This window comes from Jaculus jaculus, chromosome 4 (assembly GCF_020740685.1).
Source record: "Jaculus jaculus isolate mJacJac1 chromosome 4, mJacJac1.mat.Y.cur, whole genome shotgun sequence".
NCBI classification, from domain to species: Eukaryota; Metazoa; Chordata; class Mammalia; order Rodentia; family Dipodidae; genus Jaculus; species Jaculus jaculus.
Window position 1 is genome coordinate 123,201,149 of NC_059105.1, and position 20,373 is coordinate 123,221,521.

Consider the following 20,373-nt stretch of genomic DNA (forward strand, 5'->3'; position numbering starts at 1 on the left):
GTGCTAGCCTGCTGACCTGGGTCACCTAAGGATGTGGGGGATGGCAGCAAGTGGGATTGTGTTCACAGGTGGAGGTCCCTGTGGGAAAGCTAGCCTGCTGGCCTGGGTTGGCACACTGGGGTGGGGAATGGTGGCCATGAGTGGGATGGTATTCCTGTCCTGAGGGAATGCTAGCCTGCTGGCTGAGTCTTTACTTGTCGGTGTGGGGCAGCTGCAAGTGGGATGGCATTCATGCTAGAGGTCCCCTGGGGGAAAGCTAGCCTGCTGGCCTGGCTCCGTGCAAAGTGGGAAGGCATTCATCCTGGAGATCTCCTGGGGGAAAGCTAGCCTGTTGGCCTAGGTCCATGCTTGGGGGTAGAGGGTGGTGGCAAGTGGAAAGGTGTTCATGCCTAGAGGTCCCCTGGGGGAATGCTAGCCTGTTGGCCTGGGTCCTTGCATGGGGAGTGGCAGCAAATGGGATGGTGTTTGTGAGCATGGAGGTGTGCAGCCTGGGTCCCGTTGCCTGCGGTTAGTGCAGGAGGAACTTGCAGCTTGGACTATGGTTAGGGCAGCTGATTGAGGGGATTGAGGAACTGGTGGGATATGCAATGGCATGGGAATCAGAAGATTCCCTTTTTTTGCTCCTCTGTACCCTCCCACTGGAGGTCTATTAGAGTCTTCTTACCCCTGGAAGACCCAATGAACCCTAAACATCTTGCCTTTCCTTCCCTGGGAAGTGTGGCCTGGTTAGGCAGATACCATCTTGACTGAAAGCACATCTTCTTATTTGCTCCATGGTTTTTGTTTGACTTTTTTCCCTACCAATTTCTGTTACACTGGAGGCTTTGAGATGAGCCTAACTGGAACAGGGGACTAAACCTTTTCTGTGGGGCATTTATAGCCATGGTCTATCTTATAATTTCAATGGGTGTTTAGTTACAGTCCCATCTAGAGTGATGTAATCTGAAATTTTGAAATGGAAATTAGTTAAACTATAGGAAGATACTTTTGATAGATTACCAGCTTTCATGTGAACTTGAATGGCATGCTTTCAAATGTATTGTGCACTCAGTTGGTTACATGTGCTTTAGAAATTCAAAAGTGTTTTAGACAACATTATTTCAGTTTTAGAATAGGAATAGCTTATTAAAGTAATGATATTAGTTTTTGTTAAAGTTCACATCAGGTAGAGTGATGGTGCACACTTGTAATTCTAACACCTACAAGGCTGAGGCAGGAGGATCATGAATTTGAGGTCAACCTAGGATGAATAGATCTGGGAGATGGCTCAGCAGTTAAAGGCTCTTGCTTGCAAAGCCTACTGATGCATGTTTAGTTCCCCAGTACTCACATAAACCAGATGCACACCGTGGCTCATGCATCTGGTATTCATTTTCAGCATCAAGAAATCCATATTCTCTCTTGCTCCCTCCCTCTCTTTCTCAAATAGATAAAGAAATATTTAAAATAAATATTGCTTCAAAACTGTGATGATGTCCTAAGTGGCCTTAAGGGGTGTTATCTGAAAGGCCAAATATATTGCATCCTTCTTCACTCTGAATTATTGACCAGGAAAAAAAGGAAATGGCAGGGTTTGGGGAGAATGGCATAGATCTGCATGTAAGAAAGCTTAATAATTATCTTCTGCAGTTGAAACACACCTACCCAAGTACAGAAAGGTTATACCAGGGCAAAGAGTAGGTGTGATATCTCTGGGTACCTTGCTCCCAACAGTAGGAAGGAGAGAAAGCAGCTTAGTTCTGCATACATTTCTCCTCCTAAACTTACCTAGTAGATGAGTCACTGTGTGTCCCTGGGAAGGGTAGTGATTGACCAGGAATGTCTGCAGTGGTGTACAAGAGACCCTGCCTCAAAAACAAGGGTGAAGGAGAGGACTGACACCAGAGGTTGTCCTCTGACCACAACATGTGTGCTGTGGCACTTATGTGTCCTCACATGCATGAAAACACACATACATCTTACATACACATAAAGATTTTTAAAAAGTCATTGAACTTCTTTACATAAGGTAATGGCCTTTATTTATTTATATCATTATTAATTATGTATACAGTGTGTATACAGCCATGTTGGTACCATCATTAGCCTCTTCCCTGTCCACCCCCTTCACAGGGACCCTCCTCATTGGGGAATGTGGGTAGTGTATTATGGGGTTAGCCATCAGTTATGGGTATGAGGCAATGTCTGTGTGCATAATGTCGCAACATGTGGCTCTAACAATCTTTCCACCCCCTCTTCTGTGAATTTCCTTGAGTGATGTTGGATTTGTTTTAGGTCTACTTCAGTGATGAAATCTTGGGAGCCTGTGTGGTCTAAGCTGCTGGGCTCCCCCGGCAGGTAGTGCTGAGGAAGGACCAGGTCCTCTGGTTCCTCTCAAGGGGTTGAGGAGGAGGATGAATGTCAATGGCTCAGAACCTCTCCTAGTCTCTGGAGAAAAGCCACACTGAATCGGGAGTCTTGACAAAGCAGGAACTCACTTTATTGTTACAGGCAGTTGCCTATATAGTGTTGAGAATGAGGGTGGGTATTCTAGAATGGTGGGGAGAGGTAAGGGCCAATAGCATACCATGACTTTTGAGATGATTGGTTCATAAGTGCGTGCAGGTGAGCACTCTAACTTCCTATGTGGAAGTAGCAGGCCACAGGCCATTTGGCGCCCTACTGAGTCATAACTGGATGGAGGCAGATCGCCAAACTTTAGCTAGGCTCAGGAAGTTCCATTAGGCCTCACGCCTGGGCCTTTCAAGCCCAATATCTCCCCCTTTTGTTTTTGTAAGAGCATTAGTCACCATGGCCCCTGTCTTAGGTTGTCCCCCTCTGGGGATCTTACCTGTCACTGGGTACTAGGTGTTTAGCTCGCTGAGAACCCACTCCATGGCCTGTCTTAGGGTGTCTCAGTCAGTCTGAGATCTTACCCGTCATTGGACACATGGAGGGCAGAGGAGGTGGCAGTGGGTCATATGAGGAACTTAATTCTTGAGTTGCCAGCCTGTGATAAAGTATCTCAACCTGATGGAGTTTTATTGTCTCCAGCTGTTGGTGAATGAATTGTGTAATTTTGTTAATTACATAAGGCCTGACAGAGAGGAGAAGGAAAAGGAGAAGGAGGGGCCCGAGTAGAGGGAGGAGGTAGGGTAAGAAGCCATGTAGGCCGTCCACAGTGGGTTGTCCTGGAGGTCTTCCCGTCTCCTCTCCAGGTCCTCTTGAAGCCTGGGTCTTTTATTTTTTTTTTCCAAATGGGTCTTTTTTTTTTTTTTTTTTTTTAAATCTTGACAGAAGACACATCCAAACCCTCTCCCTGCTGTGAGGAGTGGGTCTAGTCCTCTCCAGGCCCCAGTAATGGGTCCCTCCATTTGACCTTGATTGAGCTGTATGTGACAGAGGATGACCAATGTTTTTGAAATGGAAACATTTTTTCATTTCTAGAAACATATAAAATATTTAAGGTGAATAATGCTTTCTTTAGCTGATCATGGGGGTGGGGGTTAGTGATTCCCCCTTTTGCTTTTGTAATTGTAATTTAAGTGTTTGGTTATATCTTTCCATGATGGCTTGGCCTCGAGGGTTTTATGGAATGCCTGTGGCATGTGTAATTTGCCATGTCTGGAGGAAACTTGTAAAGTTTTTACTTACAAAGCAGGGGCCATTATCTGATTTTACTTGATCAGGCAGCCCAACAGTGGCAAAACATTGAAGCATATGACTAATGTCATGTTTAGATTTCTCCCCTGTATGTGTAGATGCCCAACAGGCATGGGAGAAAGTATCAACTGATAAGAAAATATATTTAAGTTTTCCAAAGGGGGAATAATGAGTACAAACCTAAAGCCTAAAGCCAAAAGCCACAGCACACTTCAGGAACTCCTGCTTGCATATCTTTTTTTTTTTTAAGGATTTTTTTTTAAAAATTTTTATTTATTTGAGAGCGACAGACACAGAGAGAAAGACAGATAGAGGGAGAGAGAGAGAATGGGCGCGCCACAGCTTCCAGCCTCTGCAAACGAACTCCAGACACGTGCGCCCCCTTGTGCATCTGGCTAAAGTGGGACCTGGGGAACCGAGCCTCGGACCGGGGTCCTTAGGCTTCACAGGCAAGCGCTTAACCACTAAGCCATCTCTCCAGCCCCTGCTTGCATATCTTTAAAGTCTGAAACCCACCACCACACCTTAAGATCCACCCAGTGACATTGCCTCCAGCTAGGTGGCTACAGAATGTAAACTATAAACAAATAAATAACTGAATTCCCACAGTCTTGACCAATTTAAGATATTAAGACCTGTAAAATCAAACAAGTTAAACACTTCTAACATATATAGGCACAGAGTAAACATTTTTAACTGGTATAAGGCATGCCAAGTAGAGACTGAAACAATGCAAACGCAACCACCATCCAAAAGTGTTGCATTTTTATAATAGTCTTTCCTCAGGCATCCTTTACATGGTAAAGCAATTGGTCCATCTTCCTTAAGATTGCTAATGTGTTGACAGTAGCAGCTTTAGTAATCTAAAGCTAGTCTCTGTGCCAGTAAATTTAACTTGCTTAAAGTTTTCCAGCTTAAAATCTTAAATCTCTCAGTCCATTACAAATTTAACCTTGATCAAACTCTCTGGGCTTGGGCAGTAGGATGCAGCCAGCCCTTATGCCAGTAGCCCAGTTCCAACAAAGTTCTCTGATGTCTTTCCTTCCCCTTAGAAAGTTCATAAGCCAACCCTCGAAGTTCTGTACTTAGCATTCTCAGATTCTCATCACCATAGTCCATAAAATTTGGCTTACCACTCCAGAAGACACCTTCAGTTGCAAGCACCGAGTCCATTCTTATTTTTCCAAAACAAAGGTTCCAAAAGATCAACATCCACATGGTCAGGTTCATCTCAGTCCACTCCTTGATACCAAGTTCTGTATCAGAAAGCTTCAAGTTCACTGATATGAACTTCCAGACCAAACACAGTTATGGAGGAAGGGATATTTATTGAAGCCTGAAGACCCAGTGGAATTTCCATAAATGACAGAAGAAGCTGGCCTGCCTTCACAGGCCCAAAGTGTCACGCCCGCCTCACCAGCAAGGAGGACGCCACAATCAGGATTCTTCTGAACACACTTTATTGGGGACTGCCAAGCTGCTAGATGCGAAGACCCAGAACCACGAAAGGCAACTGTTTATATAGGGTTTTAGGCTGCCTACCCACAAATGATTGGTCAACTGAGGATATGTGGCCACCAGTGATTGGTTACTTTGTGGATGCCTCATTAGCATCGGCCCACGACGGGTTGGAGCATGCGCACTGTGCTTGATTTACACCAGCTGTGACCAAGAAGAGGCCGGAAACCGGCGCCAACTTGTAATGGCGTCTGCACGGCTCCTAACATCTCCCCCTTTTTTATTATTCAGACACCAAGGGACCAAATCACCGATCTAGCCTTTCCCACTTCTGGCAACAGGCGATCAAGGTTATAAGGCCTTGGAAAACTCACAACTCACCTTATCCTGTGCAATGAGTTATTCCTCAGGGATGTGCAAAGGCTGAGTGTGAAATAAAACTAGAAGTCTTATGCCTAACCTGGTGCAATGAGAACAAGCTCTCAGGGTGCAAAGGCCACAAGACAGCTTAACAGAGGAGAGAAATGTACAGGTCAAGCAGTTGTAAAATTATGCACAGGCACATCATGCAAGTACCAATGAGGCCCAGAGTAAGCACTGGTTTCAGCTCCCTATTGTTTCAGAGTTATCAACCAAGCATTAGGTGAATGTCCTGTTTCCAGTGCAGCAAATGCTTGCACTAGCATAGCATTGTCTCTGAGTCTTTGACTTCGCATTTTACAGAAACACCATAGACATCCGACTGCAGCAGCGATCATCAACAGCATCATGGAACCCATTCCAGCCCATTCCTTCAAATAGAGGGTAGCTTTCTATATAATAATCCCGTAACCAAAAACAAGTCCACTCGTGTTGAATTCACATGGGTCAGCAGTCCAGTTAGTAAGCAAATAATGTGATAACTGGCGTGACAGATTATACACAATCCATTTTCCATTCACATCCCAATTGTGCCAATTACCATAAAGTATCAACTTGTTCTTACACTAAATTAATTCTTTGATTAACAATCATTAACCCTCCTCTTAATTGTGCATTAATAGAAGTTTGAACATCCAAAGTATTAGCTACATTAGCTGATAAATTATTCAAAGTCGCAGCAGTTTGTATAGTAATAGCAGCCACAATGGCTGTAGTAATCCCAAAATCTCTTTTGGTTCTAAACAAAGTCATAGAACTAGGAGAACAGCATCATGTATTACAGGTAGAGGTTTTGGGAATACTGAGAGTATTCCCCAACGGGGTTCTGTCCATATCCCCAGCAGGTTGAACAGGGGTAATATCATCAGCACAGCAATCATGATCTTCATCCTTTTCTGGACTCTCTTTGACCACTCGCGTCAGTCTGGCAGGAACCCAAATGGGATTATCTTGATCCTGTGGAAAAACACAAACAGCTCCCCTGGATCTTATTAAAACAGGATCCAGGCCCTTCCATTGATTAGATATAACATCTTTCCATTTTATTTTTTCTGAAACTGGTGATGGTGGCAGACAATGCCTGTCTGCTGCTGACCTACCCATCACGTCCAAATTTAAAAAATTAAGTGTAAAAAGAGCTAGGGAAATAGTTCCTTTTGGTCCCAACGTCGTGGGGCCTATTCCCCCTTTTTGTTTAGATAAATATGTCTTGAGTGTACCATGAGCACGTTCCACAATCCCTTGTGCTTGTGGGTTATAAGGTAGTCCTGTCTTGTGTTCTACACCTAAGCGTTGACAAAATTGCTGAAAAGTCTTTGAAGTATAGGCCGGACCATTGTCTGTTTTAAGACTGTAGGGTTTTCCCCAAGCAGCCCAGGCCTCCAAGCAATGAGTGATGACATGGGACACCTTTTCCCCAGCAAGGGCTGTGGCATGTATAATACCAGAGTAAGTATCCACAGAGACATGAAGATATTTCATTTTTCCAAAAGCAGGAATATGAGTTACATCCATTTGCCACAAATGTAAGGGGCGCAAGCCTCGAGGATTAATGCCTAGACAAGGAGTATGTCTGAACTCTGCGCAATTAGGACATTGGAGTACAATATTTCTAGCTTCAGCTCTAGTTAGCTGAAATTTATATCTTAAGGTTTGAGCAGGAACATGATACAGTTTATGAAAATCTACAGCAGCTTCGTACCTGTTTGCAACCCAAAAAAGGTGTTTTGTGGCGACATCAGCCAAATCATTAGCTCTAGCCATAGGGCCAGGCAACAGAGTGTGAGCTCGAATATGTTGTATAAAAAAGGGATGACACCTATTTCTGATAGAATTTTGAATATCATGAAAGATATGTGCTACTTTACTTTTAGCATTAATAGGTCCAGCAACTTCTAATTGTTTAACAGCATTTACAACATAATGGGAGTCTGAGATAATATTAATAGGTTTTGAAAATTGTCGCAACACCAAAGCAACTACTGCACATTCCACCAATTGTGGGGAAGTTAAATTAAATTGTAATTGTACTGGCACTTGGTCAATAACATAGCTCCCCAGACCTGTCTTTGATCCATCAGTATAAATGTCTATAGCTCCTAAAAGAGGTTGAGAACTAGTAATCTTAGGGAAAATTATTTCTTGAGTGAGAGCAAACTGTAACAGTGGATGTTTAGGATAATGGTTATCTATTTCTCCAGAAAAGGTGCATCTTAAAATGACCCACGTATCAATAGTGGCACAGAGAGTTTGAACTTGAAATGTAGTATAGGGAACAATGATTGTTTCAGGAAATTTGGCAAAATGTGTGATGGCTAGTTGAAGTCCTTTTAAAGCAAGCTCTGCAACTAACGTAGGATAATGTCCAATAACTTTTCCTGGAGAGGAATGAGAATGGACCCATAACAGAGGTCCATCCTGCCACAAAACAGCAGTGGGTAACAAGGATGATTGTATTATACACAGCAAAAAAGGTTGATCTTCTGTTATTCTAATTAACTGAGAACTTTGTATAGCCTTTTCTATTTTTTCTAATACCTTAATAGCTTCAGGATTAAGATTACGAGGAGAAGCAATGTGAGCTTCTCCTTCTAAAATTTGAAACAAAGGTTTTAACTCAGATGTGGGAATCCTCAAAAAAGGTCTAAGCCAATTAATGTCTCCTAATAATTTTTGAAAATCATTTAAAGTTTTTAAATAATCTCTACGGATTGTGACCTTTTGAGGGGTAATTTTATCAGGATATATTTTTGTACCTAAGAAACTACCTATTACTCCTTCTTGTACCTTTTCAGGAGCAATTATTAAACCTTTTAATTTTAAAGATTCATTTAATCTCGAATAAGCTACTTTTAGGTCCTCTCCAGATTGCCCACATAATAAAATATCATCCATGTAATGGCAAATTTTTATTTTTGGAAATTGTTGTCTTATTGGCTTAATGGCATGAGAAACAAACAATTGACACATAGTTGGGCTATTGGCCATGCCTTGTGGCAGGACCTTCCACTGATATCTAGCATCAGGTTCCTCATGATTGACAGATGGTAAAGTAAAGGCAAATCTTTGTCTATCACTCTGATGCAAAGGGATGGAGAAAAAACAGTCTTTAATATCCACTATAATAAGTTCCCAATGTTTTGGCAGAACTGACAATAAAGGCAGACCTTTTTGTATAGGTCCCATAATTTGCATTTGAGTATTAATAGCTCTCAGGTCATGTAAAAGTCTCCATTTTCCTGACTTTTTCTTGATCACAAAAATAGGAGTATTCCAGGGTGATTGTGAGGATTCTAAATGTCCCTGCTCTAATTGTTCCTGCACAAGTTCTTTTGCTGCTCTTAATTTCTCGGAGGTGAGAGGCCATTGGGGTACCCACACAGGTGCCTCCGTCACCCAGGGTATGAGCAAAGCATCCTCAATGGCCCCTAGGAAAAACCCAGTCCTTTTCGATCTAATTTTTGAGTAACAGTCACAGGCTCTGGACTTCCTTGTGACATTTTTCCTAATCCTTTTTCTGGAACACACCCCATATCTCTCATAATTTGTTGACTCTGACTAGAGTAATCATTAGTCAATTTAAACTTCATCTGATGTAAAATATCTCGTCCCCACAAATTTACTGGTAAAGGGAGTACATATGGTATGAATTCTCCCGCACATCCTTCATGATCCCTCCATCTTAAAGCCTGAGCACTTATACTAGGAGAAGACTCATATCCCAACCCTTGTAAGGTTTGTGAAGACTGATTGACAGGCCAATTAGAAGGCCACCATTTGGTGGAGATAATACTAGTATCTGCTCCCGTATCTAAAATACCAGAGAAAATTTTTCCTCGAATAATTAACTCCAAGGTTGGTCTTTCATCCAGATCCAGTGAGACATAGGCACATCCTTCTCTGGAGGATCCAAGACCTTTTGTTCCCCTAGTATCCTTTTTATAAGGGAACAAGCCATGTAGGCTAGGCAATACTAAAAGCTGAGCAATACGATCCCCACAGGAAATAGAAGATATCCCTCTAGGGGAAGAGCACAGAATTTTTACTTGTCCTTCATAATCCTCATCAATAACTCCAGGGTGAACAATTAAGCCTTTCAGAGCTGAAGATGAGCGTCCTAGCACCAAGCCTACTGTATCAGGGGGCAGGGGTCCTTTAAAATCAGAGGGGATTGGTTGACAGCCCATTTGTGGTATTAATACTGCTCGGGTGGTGGCACAGAGGTCCAATCCTGCGGAACCCAGAGTGGCTCTCCGTGGCTCCCCGGTGGCCTCATGGATACCTTGGGTGGCTCGACATTCATGGCCCCATACATTTGAGGGCCCTGGGATCGAGGGCCCCTCTGTCCGTTTTTTGGCTGGCTATTAGAATCATTTGTGAGCACTCTCCCCTTAATATCTTTAACTGACCTACACTCATTGGCCCAATGTTTACCCTTCCCACAACGTGGACACAACCCAGGAACTTTCTTCTGTACATTAACTCTGTCTTGACTTCCTGGAATCTGACTCTTACACTGCCTTTTTATGTGTCCTCTTTTCCCACAATTATAGCAAGTAATGTCTCTAATCCTCTTTGCAGCAAGGACAGCTGCTGCTATCCCCGCATTAGACAAAGGACCTCCTATCTCTCTGCATGCTTTCATCCAGGCATTAAGCCCTTTTCCTTTCCATGGTGTAATAGCATTTCTACACTCCTTTGTACATTGCTCATAAACAAGCTGTTCTATAAGGGGCATAGCAGTATCAGGGTCTCCAAAAATTCTACCTGCAGCCTCCATTATTCTTGCCACAAAATCCGAAAAAGGTTCATTTGTGCCTTGAACTATTTTTGTTAAGTTGCCAGTAACTTCTCCTTTATTGGGCAGGCTTTTCCATGCTCGTACAGCTATCTGGTTAATCTGTCCATATACCTCCACAGGGTAGGCCGTCTGATTAACCGTCCATTGTCCCTGGCTAGTCAACATTTCATAAGTCCAAAATGGCTGACCATTAGCAGCATTTTGTCTAGCCTGAGTGGCGCAGGCATCTTGATAGATAGATTTCCAATCAAGATATTGTCCCATTGTTAAGCAGGCTTTCACTGTATTATACCAATCTGCAGGAGTCATTGCATGAGCAGTGAGCCTCTCTACCTGAGCCTGAGTAAAGGAGGCATTAGTCCCATACGTCCTAACTGACTCTGCAAGATCTTTTAACTGTTTATGTCCTATGGGCTCATGATATCGGCCCTGAGCTGGATCGTCAAACACTGGAAATATTTGTTGAATTTTTCTTATTTCTTTTGGCTTGCAGAAAGAAGTTCCCTCCATGTATCTCAGTACTTCCCTATTTGTTAAAGGTGGGGCAGAAGGCACAACAGGCGGGTCAGGGCAATATCTCTCAGCCTGATACCTGTCAGCTTCCTCCTCTAACACAGCCTCATCATACAAGTCCAACTCCCCTTCGCTGTCTGAGGATTCAAAAGATCTTACAGAAGCAGTCTCAGAACTTGATGAGCTTGCCACATGTAAATGTTTGAATTCACTTAATAAAGGATACAAATTATTACCTTCCAAATCTTCAACCTTAGTTTCCTTTTTATCATTAACCTTCATTACATTTTGTTCTTTCCTTTTATTACCTTCTAAATCTTTAACCTTAGTTTTCTTTTTACCATTACCCTTCATTACATTTTGTTCTTTCCTTTTATTCTGTTTTCCTTTTTGTTCCCTTTTTTCTGTTTCTGACATACTGTCCTGATGTTCCGCTAAAGTCCTCTGGCCCTCTTTCACTTTAATGAGCACACAGGGCAAGAAGAAAATCACAACAATAGGATCAACCTCCCAGGGCAGCATACCTCTCAGAAAAAAGTCCGGATCCGTCCGTCCCGTGTGTCAGTTCTGAATCCTCCTTAAAACAGGGATCTTCGCTGGTGCAAGATGTCTTCAATTCCCGGGGTTTCGGCACCACTTGTCACGCCCGCCTCACCAGCAAGGAGGACGCCACAATCAGGATTCTTCTGAACACACTTTATTGGGGACTGCCAAGCTGCTAGATGCGAAGACCCAGAACCACGAAAGGCAACTGTTTATATAGGGTTTTAGGCTGCCTACCCACAAATGATTGGTCAACTGAGGATATGTGGCCACCAGTGATTGGTTACTTTGTGGATGCCTCATTAGCATCGGCCCACGACGGGTTGGAGCATGCGCACTGTGCTTGATTTACACCAGCTGTGACCAAGAAGAGGCCGGAAACCGGCGCCAACTTGTAATGGCGTCTGCACGGCTCCTAACACCAAAGGGGGAGAGAGAGAGAGAGAGAGAGAAAGGGAGAAGCACAAGCCTAAAGGTCAAAAGCCACACAGTGTGTCCACTAGGGACATATGACCCGTTCAGAAATACCAAAGCTGCAAATGCAGCTTGCTGGTGAACTGAAAGTGAAAGGAAAGAGAAAGGAAACAAAAAGATGTTGACAAACAAGCACAGGTTACAGAAGCAAAGTTTAGCACATTAAATATGAAGACTGCCTCATAACTTATAAGGGTACACTCACCCGCATGCTGATTGACCTTCTCAATGAGAATGCCCCTCATGGGGCACTAGTCTGCCAGGTTCCTGTTGCCCCACATTGGGCGCCAGATGCCGGGCTCCCCTGGCAGGTAGTGTTGAGGAACGACCAGGCCCTCTAGTTCCTCTCAAGGGGTTGAGGAGGAGGATGAGTGTTGATGGCTCAGAACCTCTTAGTCACTGGAGAAAAACCACACTGAGTTGGGAGTCTTGTCGAAACAGGAACTCACTTTATTGTTACAGGCAGTTGCCTATATAGTGTTGAGAATGAGGGTGGGGATTCTAGGATGGGGGGAGAGGTAAGGGCCAATAGCATATGACTTTTGAGATCATTGGTTCTAAGCGTGTGCGGGCGGGAACTCTAACTTTCTATGCGGAAGTAGAAGGCCAGAGGCTATTTGGCGCCTTGCTGAGTCATAGCTGGCCAGAGGCAGGTTGCCAAACTTTAGCTAGGCTCAGGAAGTTACACTAGGCCTCACGCCCAGGCCTTTCAAGGCCCAACACTAAGCTACTCAGCAGCAAACAATCTGACATGATGCTCACCCAAGTACAATAGTGGCACACAGCCATGGTGGGTAACCAACTGCTCTTGATTTGGCTAACAGATCTGCTCAGTGGAATGGAACTCAAAGCTGGTTCTAGGAAATAAGGCAGAACCATATCCAATTAAAGAAACCCACTCCATTATCAAGCTCCCACCAATTGTGGACTATTTGGCATAACAATTAATTTGAGAGCAGGTTTCCTGATTCAGTTTAGATTTACTGTTTCTGTAAATCTAAGGAGGGGGCTGAGAAATTGAGCTTTAAGAGAATTCGTAGGTACTGCTGATTTGTGGATCCTCCTTTTGGTAGGAAGGTAACCATGGGTTTTCTTTCTTTTCTGTTTTCTTTTTTCATTGCATGGGATAGAACCCAGGGCCTGGTGCAAGTACTCTACTATTGAGCCACAACCCCAGCACTCTGATTCCTTTTGACTTCTGTTGCATGTACCTTTTCTTTTACCACTGTTAGTACTGGGAAAAGGGGCTTAGAGAGAATGTGCACAGCACACCTTGACCCCAAGTGTCATCTGTGTACCTAGTCATCTTCTACTGTGTTCCAGGGTGTCCTCACTTGTTTGATAAAATGATGGCATTACTTTTACCCATACAGTTCTACATGGTTTTTTTTTTTTTCCTTTCCTTCATTGCTGCTTCCCCATGGTCTGATTGGCCTATAGTTTCTGCCAGTTTCTTTTATATCTACAACTACTGTCTCCCTCCATGTAAAACATGTTTTCTGATGCTCTTCAGATTGATACTATCCACTCATCATTCCTTCACATCTTAATATATTTTTAAAAATATTGTTATAGTCTTATAAAACTCCACTTGTGATACTTTCCTGTCTGTATTCCTTTACCTCTCTTTCCCTTCCTCTTCATTTGGCCCACAGTACACTGTCATCAGAGCACATTATAGAACTATAACACATTCAAGCTGCTGGTTGCTAGTGTCCTCTTAAGCAGGCTCACATGCTGTATTTAGAAGAAATATCTTTTTTAAGAAAAAATTAAAATTTATTTTGGTGTGTGTGTTTGTGTGTGTGCATGTGTTCATGTGTGTGAGTGCAGGTGAGCACATGGCATGGTGGCTGCATGTGGAAGTTACTGGACAACTTTCAGATAGGTCTTATCCTCTTACCTGATTGGAGGCAAGGACTCTTGTTGTTCATCAGTCCCTTTGTGAGCTTCTGGAACATTGTCCTATTTCTCTGCCTCCCTTTTCACTGTAGGTGCATAGAAGCCTTTCATATCTTCTGGCTTTTAAAAATAAACATTTTCAACTTCAGGTTAAAAAAATATATATGTATATACATACATATATACATACATACATACACACACACACACACACACACACACACATATATTTATGTTCGTTTTTCGAGGCAGGGGCTCACTGTAGCTCAGGCTGACCTGGAATTCACTATGTAGCCTCAGGGTGGCCTCAAACTTGTGGTGATCCCCTTACCTCTGCCTCCTGAGTGCTGGGATTAAAGGTGTGTGCCACCATGCCCAGCTTCAAAATCATACATACATACATACATATATATCATTTTTGAAATATATATATATATATATGTATATGTATGTATATACATATATATACATATATTTACATATACATATACATATACATATATATACATACATACATATATATATATATATTTTAGAGAGAGAGAGAGAAAGAAAATGGGCATGCCAGGGTCTCTGGCCACTGCAAACCAACTCCAGATGCATGTGTCACCTTGTGTATCTGGATTTTGTGGTCCCTGGAGAATCAAACCTTGATCCTTAGACTTCTCAGGCAAGCACCTTAAGCACTAAGCATCTATCCATACCCTTTGGGGTTTTTTTTTTTTTTTTTTTTTTTTACATGGGGTGTGAGGATTTTAACTCAGGTACTTGGAGTTGTGCAAGTGCTTTATTCACTGAGACATCTTCCCAGCCTAGAAACAATATATTTTGCCATCTTTAGAGATTGGTTTAATTTATTTCCTGTGATTTCCAAATATATTCTTTCAACCAAGATATAATTTACTTGGTTATGTTTACCTTTTGTTAGTGTACAGTTCACAAATATATGGAATCTTATAACTACCACCACAGATACAGAACAGTCCCATCACCTCAGATCCTTCACTTGAGCCTCCTTTAAGCATTCTCCTCCCCCCCAGGCCCTGGCAACCAACAATCTGGTTTCAGTCTCTATAGCTTTGCCTCCCATCTCCCCCCCCCCCCCCCCAGCCCACAACCACTGCCACCACTGCCACTACAGATAGGGTCTCACTCTAGCCCAGGCTGACCTGGAATTCACTATGTGTTCTCAGGGTGGCCTCAAACTCAGGCTTAAACTCATGGCGATCCTCTTACCTCTGCTTCCTCAGTGCTTGGATTAAAGGTGTGTACCATCAGGCATAGCTAGCTTTGCCTTTTAAAGACCATTTTGAATAGCTTATTCATTCTAGTTTCTTATCCTTTCATAAAGAGATGAAAGAAAAATCAGGAAATGCACAGTTATTTTAAGGTAGAAAAACTAATGTTTTTCTTTCTTTTATCCAGGTGTTTGCTTCAGAATGGTAAGTAAATACAATGTATCCCCCCACCCCTGCCATTTTCTGCACAGTGCTAGTCTATTGCTTCTATTCTGTTCTTGACAGCAGATGAATAAATATATAATTTCACAAAATTACTGATTATATTATTTGTTAATGCACTCCTTAAGATAGTCTTAAGTCTTAAGACTGTATCTTAAGATAAGTCTATTAAAAACATTACAACAGGGCTAGAGAAATTGCTCTGTGGGTAAAGTACTTGCCAGCAAAGCCAAAGGACCCAGATTCAATTCCCTAGTACCCATGTAAAGCTAGATGCATATATGTCTGGAATTCATTTGCAGTAGCTGGAGGCCCTAGCGTGCCATTCTCTCTGTCTCTCTTCTCTCTGCTTACAAATAAATAAATGAAAATATTTTTTAATTACAATTTTCCTATTTTTCAGCTAATTTTTTACATAACTTTTTACTGTGAACTTAAAAAAATTATTTTTATTTATTTATTTGAGAGGGAGAGAGAGAAATAGGCAGAGAGATAGATGCATATGCCACCTCATGCATCTGGCTCATGTGGGTCCTGGGAGTTGAACTTGTTTCCTTTGGCTTTGCAGGCAAGCACCTTAATTGCTTAGCTATCTCTCCAGACAGTTTTTTTTTTTTTTTTTTTTTTTTTTTTTTTTTTTTTAAGTAGGGTCTTACTCTATCCTAGGCTGACCTGGAACTCACTCTGTAGCCCAGGCTGGCCTCTGACTTACTGTGATCCTCCATGCCCAGTTTCAGTTAACGTTTTCTATGAATTTCAGAAGTATTCTGTTATGGTGATTCAAGTTAAGCATTATGGTTAGGTGTGTTGGCTACAACTGTGGGCTCTCTGGGAAAGCTCACTCTGTAAAGCAAACATGGCTAATGTTGCATATGGAGCTGGCCACTGTGTTTTAGCAGTTAAAAGTCCATTTCTCTATTTTTTTTTTTTTTAATTTTTAAGAACTACTTCTTTCCTAAAAGTTAATTGTAGCTTGTACTTTTCCTTACTATCTGAGTTAGTTAGGAGTCTCTATTATACTCTCTGGTTCCCAATTCCTGAAAGTCCCCATATGTTCCCACCAGTCAAGTCTTAATATTTTTTTTAAGTTTTGTTTATTTATTAGAAACATAAATAGGAGGAGAAAGAGAGAAAGAATGGGCGTGCCAGGGCCTCTAGCCACTGCAAATGAACTCCAGATGCATGTGCCACCATGTGCACCTGGCTTATGTGGGAACTGGAGAATAGAACCTGGGTCTTTAGACTTCATAGGCAAGTGCCTTAATCACTAAGCAGTATCTCCAGCCCGTCTTAGTATTTTGAGACAGAGCTGTCCTCAGCAACTCCTACATCTGTCCAGAGCTAACCCAAAACATCAGAATCTTTTCATCATATAATAGCAGTTCAAACCAGCAAGTCTAGGCTATTGTCCTTGCTAGTTTAATTTTCTTATTAAAAATTATTTCCAGGGCTGGAGAGAGAGTTCAGTGGTTAAGGCACTTGTCTGCAAAGCCTGGTGATCAGGGTTCAATTTGTCAGTACCCACATAAAGCCAGATGTACAAAGCAGCTGCTGGAAGCCCTGGTGTGCCCTTTCTCTTTACCTGACCGTTTTCCATCTCTCTCTTTCTCTGTTTCCAAATAAATAAATAAAATATTAGAAAAATGTTATTTCTACTTGGTGTGGTGGTTTACACCTTTATAATCCCAGCATGTTGGGGCAGAGGTAGCAGGATTACTGTGAGTTTGAGGCCAGCCTGGCACACTAGTAGAGTGAGTTCCAGGTCAGCCTGGGCTACAGTAAGACTCTACTGCAAAAAAACAAAAACAAAACAAAAAATTATTTCCCTCCATTAAAAAAACATTTCATTTATGTAGTTTTGAAAGAGAGAGCTACAGAGAGAGAAGATGGGTGCCCAAGGACCTCCAGCCACTGCAAACAAACTCCAGATGCATGTACCACCTTGTGCATCTAGGTTACATGGGTACTAGGGAACTGAACTGCTAAGCCAGCTCTCCAACCCATTTTTGTTTTTTCTGTCTATATACACTCTATACTGTATTTTTAAAAATTGTATTTGAGAGAGAATGGGAAAAAGAGAAAAGGGGAAGAGAGAAACTCCAGATTTATTTGCCCACTTTGTGCATCTGGATTTATGTGGGTACTGGGGAATTGAACCTGGGCTCACAAGCTTTACCAGCAAGTGCCTTTAACTGCTGCTGAGCCACCTCCCTAGCCCTGGTTTTTTGTTTTTTAAGGCAGGGTCTCACTGTAGCCTAGGCTGACCTGGAATTCACTCTATAGTTCTAGGATTGCCTTGAGTTCACAGCAGTTGTCCTATTTCTGCCTCCCAAGTGATTATTTTAATTTTTTTATATTTTGGATTTTTTAAAATTAATGATTAAGAATCCTGGCTTGGTCAATCATTGTGGTCCAGACTTACAGTGTAATTCAGTGTTAACAAGTGTGAGGGAAATGCAATTGAATTTTATGAATCTCAGAGCATATAATTTAAACTGGTTCTGAGACAACTCCTTGTATAGTGTATTTTCTCATACTGTGCTTGCCTTTACTGAAAGGTCCTTGTAAATTTAAATAATGGTGTTACAGCTACTGAAGTGTTGACATTAACTATATTTTTGGAAAAAAAGTTAGCAGGTTTGTAGTTTTAAATGTTAAATCAGCTTTGTTATCAGTGTAGAATTCTAATGATGGACTTCATCTGTTTTGTTTTTTTCTGAAACCAGTACACAGAAGGTGAAGCTAAGAAACTGGGACTGGTTGGCTGGGTGAAGAACACCAGCAAAGGCACGGTGACAGGGCAAGTGCAAGGCCCTGAAGAGAAGGTCAATTCCATGTGAGTAGTAATTATAGTATATATGCAATCTGTGAAGCTATTTTGATGTTTCATTGGATAATAACATTAATACTGATGGGCCAGACTTTGTAGGATTACAAGTAATTTTACATGTTCTTAGGCAGGTTAGCAAAGAAACTTGCAGTTTGGATGGCATTTCTTTGTTTGGGAATGTATTTCCCTCTGGGTTAGCACTTAAGGAGAGCTACCTCATCATTCCTTAGTCTATATGTCTCCTCCAACTTGAGGCATGTGTCCAAGGCCCAGGTATTTATAATTTGAAATACTGGACAGAAGCATAAAAATGCCCTTGAATGGTTCTTTACATTTTTTTCTATCATCGATTTATTTTTGAAGATTATAACCAGAGTGAAAAATAAACAAAAATAAGAACACTCTGTTTGTAGTTGTCTGTCATGGGATTGAGAAGCCATGAAACTGGTCTGTTGTTGACCCTGCTCTTCCCCCAAAATTGTACTGACTTATTTGACTGGTCTTATTATTTTTTTTTTTTTTCTATTTAGTAGAATCTTTGTATGGACACATCATGTGTTGGTACCATCAACATTCAAAAAAGTAGTCTTTGTTGCAGGGTTGGGAGCCACAAAGTCTCTTTGTACTCTTGGTAAACTTCAAACTCCCCAAGCTAGTCTCTCATTAAGCTCTTATCTACAATTGATAAACATAGATATGAAAAAGGGTAAATTCAGGAAGACTTACTTAAGAGAGAGTAGAAATAAGAGAAGAAAAGCTGAAACATTCCTGAGCTGAGAGGGGTTTCCCTTCCTAGCTAGGAGGGGCCTCAGAAGGAGAATCCAGTGGTGACTTGGACTAGGTCTTTTTATAAATTATACATCCAAGTGGGATGAGCCTCATTGCCAAGTTCAAATATATATTAAGGACCTTGACTGGTTGGTGAGCCCAGGAGAAGAGTGAAGACTCAGAAAGGACTTGCTAAAATGGAGAAAACCATGAAAACTTAATGAGGAAGAATCAAGAAGCCTCTTCCTATCACCATCTTGAATCAGAATGAAGTATTTTTTTTTTTCAGTCTTATCAGGACAGAGTGGCATCTTTGTCCTTTTGGGCCCATGTCCCTAACTGACTACTTGTAAAAGAAAGTAGGCAAAAATATTGCCAACTCCTTTTTATTATGTAAATACCTTACTTATCTAATTGTAATTTTGTTTTTACTATCACACAAAGTGTATTGCAGGTGGGAGGGATGGCTTAACAGTTAAGGTATTTGCCTGCAAAGCCAAAGGACCCTGTTTCAATTCCCAGGGACCCACGTAAGCTAGATGAACAAGGTGGCACATGCATCTGGAGTTCGTTTGCAGTGGTTGGAGGCCTTGGTCATACCCATTCTCTCTATCTTTCTGTCTCTGTCTCTTTCTGACTCTTTCAAATTAAAAAAAAGATTTTAAAAAAGTGTATTACCATCCTATGAGTCTTTGCCGTCTAAGAGAGACCAGATTCAGTAATGTGGGGATCAGGACTTGGGGCTCACAGTTTCAAAGACTTTTCAGCTTATAATTCTATTTTCTACAGTGCTTTGATGCTTTTGGTTAATAAAAAGTTGCTAACATTCATTAAACATTTACAACATGTTGGGGCATATGCTAAACACCTTACATGTATTCTTCTGTGTAATGTTAATAACAGATCTTATCAGGTAGGTCCTCAATAATCAACTTTTTTATTTTCATTACTTAATATTTTGCTTGTTGTGATAAGTGAAGTGATAGAAGGGCACAGATGCAAAGGCAGAGCTAATAACTGCCCCTTCCTCTGTTTCCCTCCCCTGAATGTCACCTGTGCAGTGGCCATAGGAATACTTTCACTGTCCTTTTTCTGTTTCTTTATATTTGTGATGTTCAAATAAGATATACTACATAAACCCATGTGTTCTGAATTCTTGGTTTTGATGGCAGTTTGGGAGGTGGAGCCTTGCTGGAGGAGATGTATTGTTAGGGGTGGGCTTAGAGGTGTTATAGCCAGTTTCTCCTTGACAGAGTTTGGCTTACTCTGCTGTTGCTGGCTTCTGTCTGCTGTGGCAGAGGTGATGGCCAGCTTCTGTTCTACTATCTTTTCTCTGTCATTTTGAAGCTTCCCCCAAGACTGTAAGCTAAAATAACTCTTTCTTTCTATCAGTTGTTTTTGGTAGGGTTTTTTTTTTATACCAGCAACATGAAGGTAATTGCAACGTTATTTTAGTGTACATTTATAATTAAGATTTTGTTTATTGTTACCAAGATGGGATAATTTGGAATATTTTCCTATAACTTGTGTTTTTGTTTTGTTGGTATTTCAGAAATTAGTAA

The 20,373-nt window shown here is 41.6% G+C and overlaps 1 protein-coding gene across 1 annotated transcript in view; it reads left to right on the forward strand.

Moving 5' to 3' along the window:
- LOC101607877 (acylphosphatase-2) overlaps positions 1-20,373 on the forward strand; it is a 293,986-nt gene that overhangs the window by 72,581 nt on the left and 201,032 nt on the right. Inside the window, exons 4-5 of the mRNA XM_045148393.1 lie at positions 15,179-15,195; positions 17,940-18,049. Coding sequence (XP_045004328.1) covers positions 15,179-15,195; positions 17,940-18,049 — 127 coding nt within the window. The remainder of the gene's footprint in view (positions 1-15,178; positions 15,196-17,939; positions 18,050-20,373) is intronic.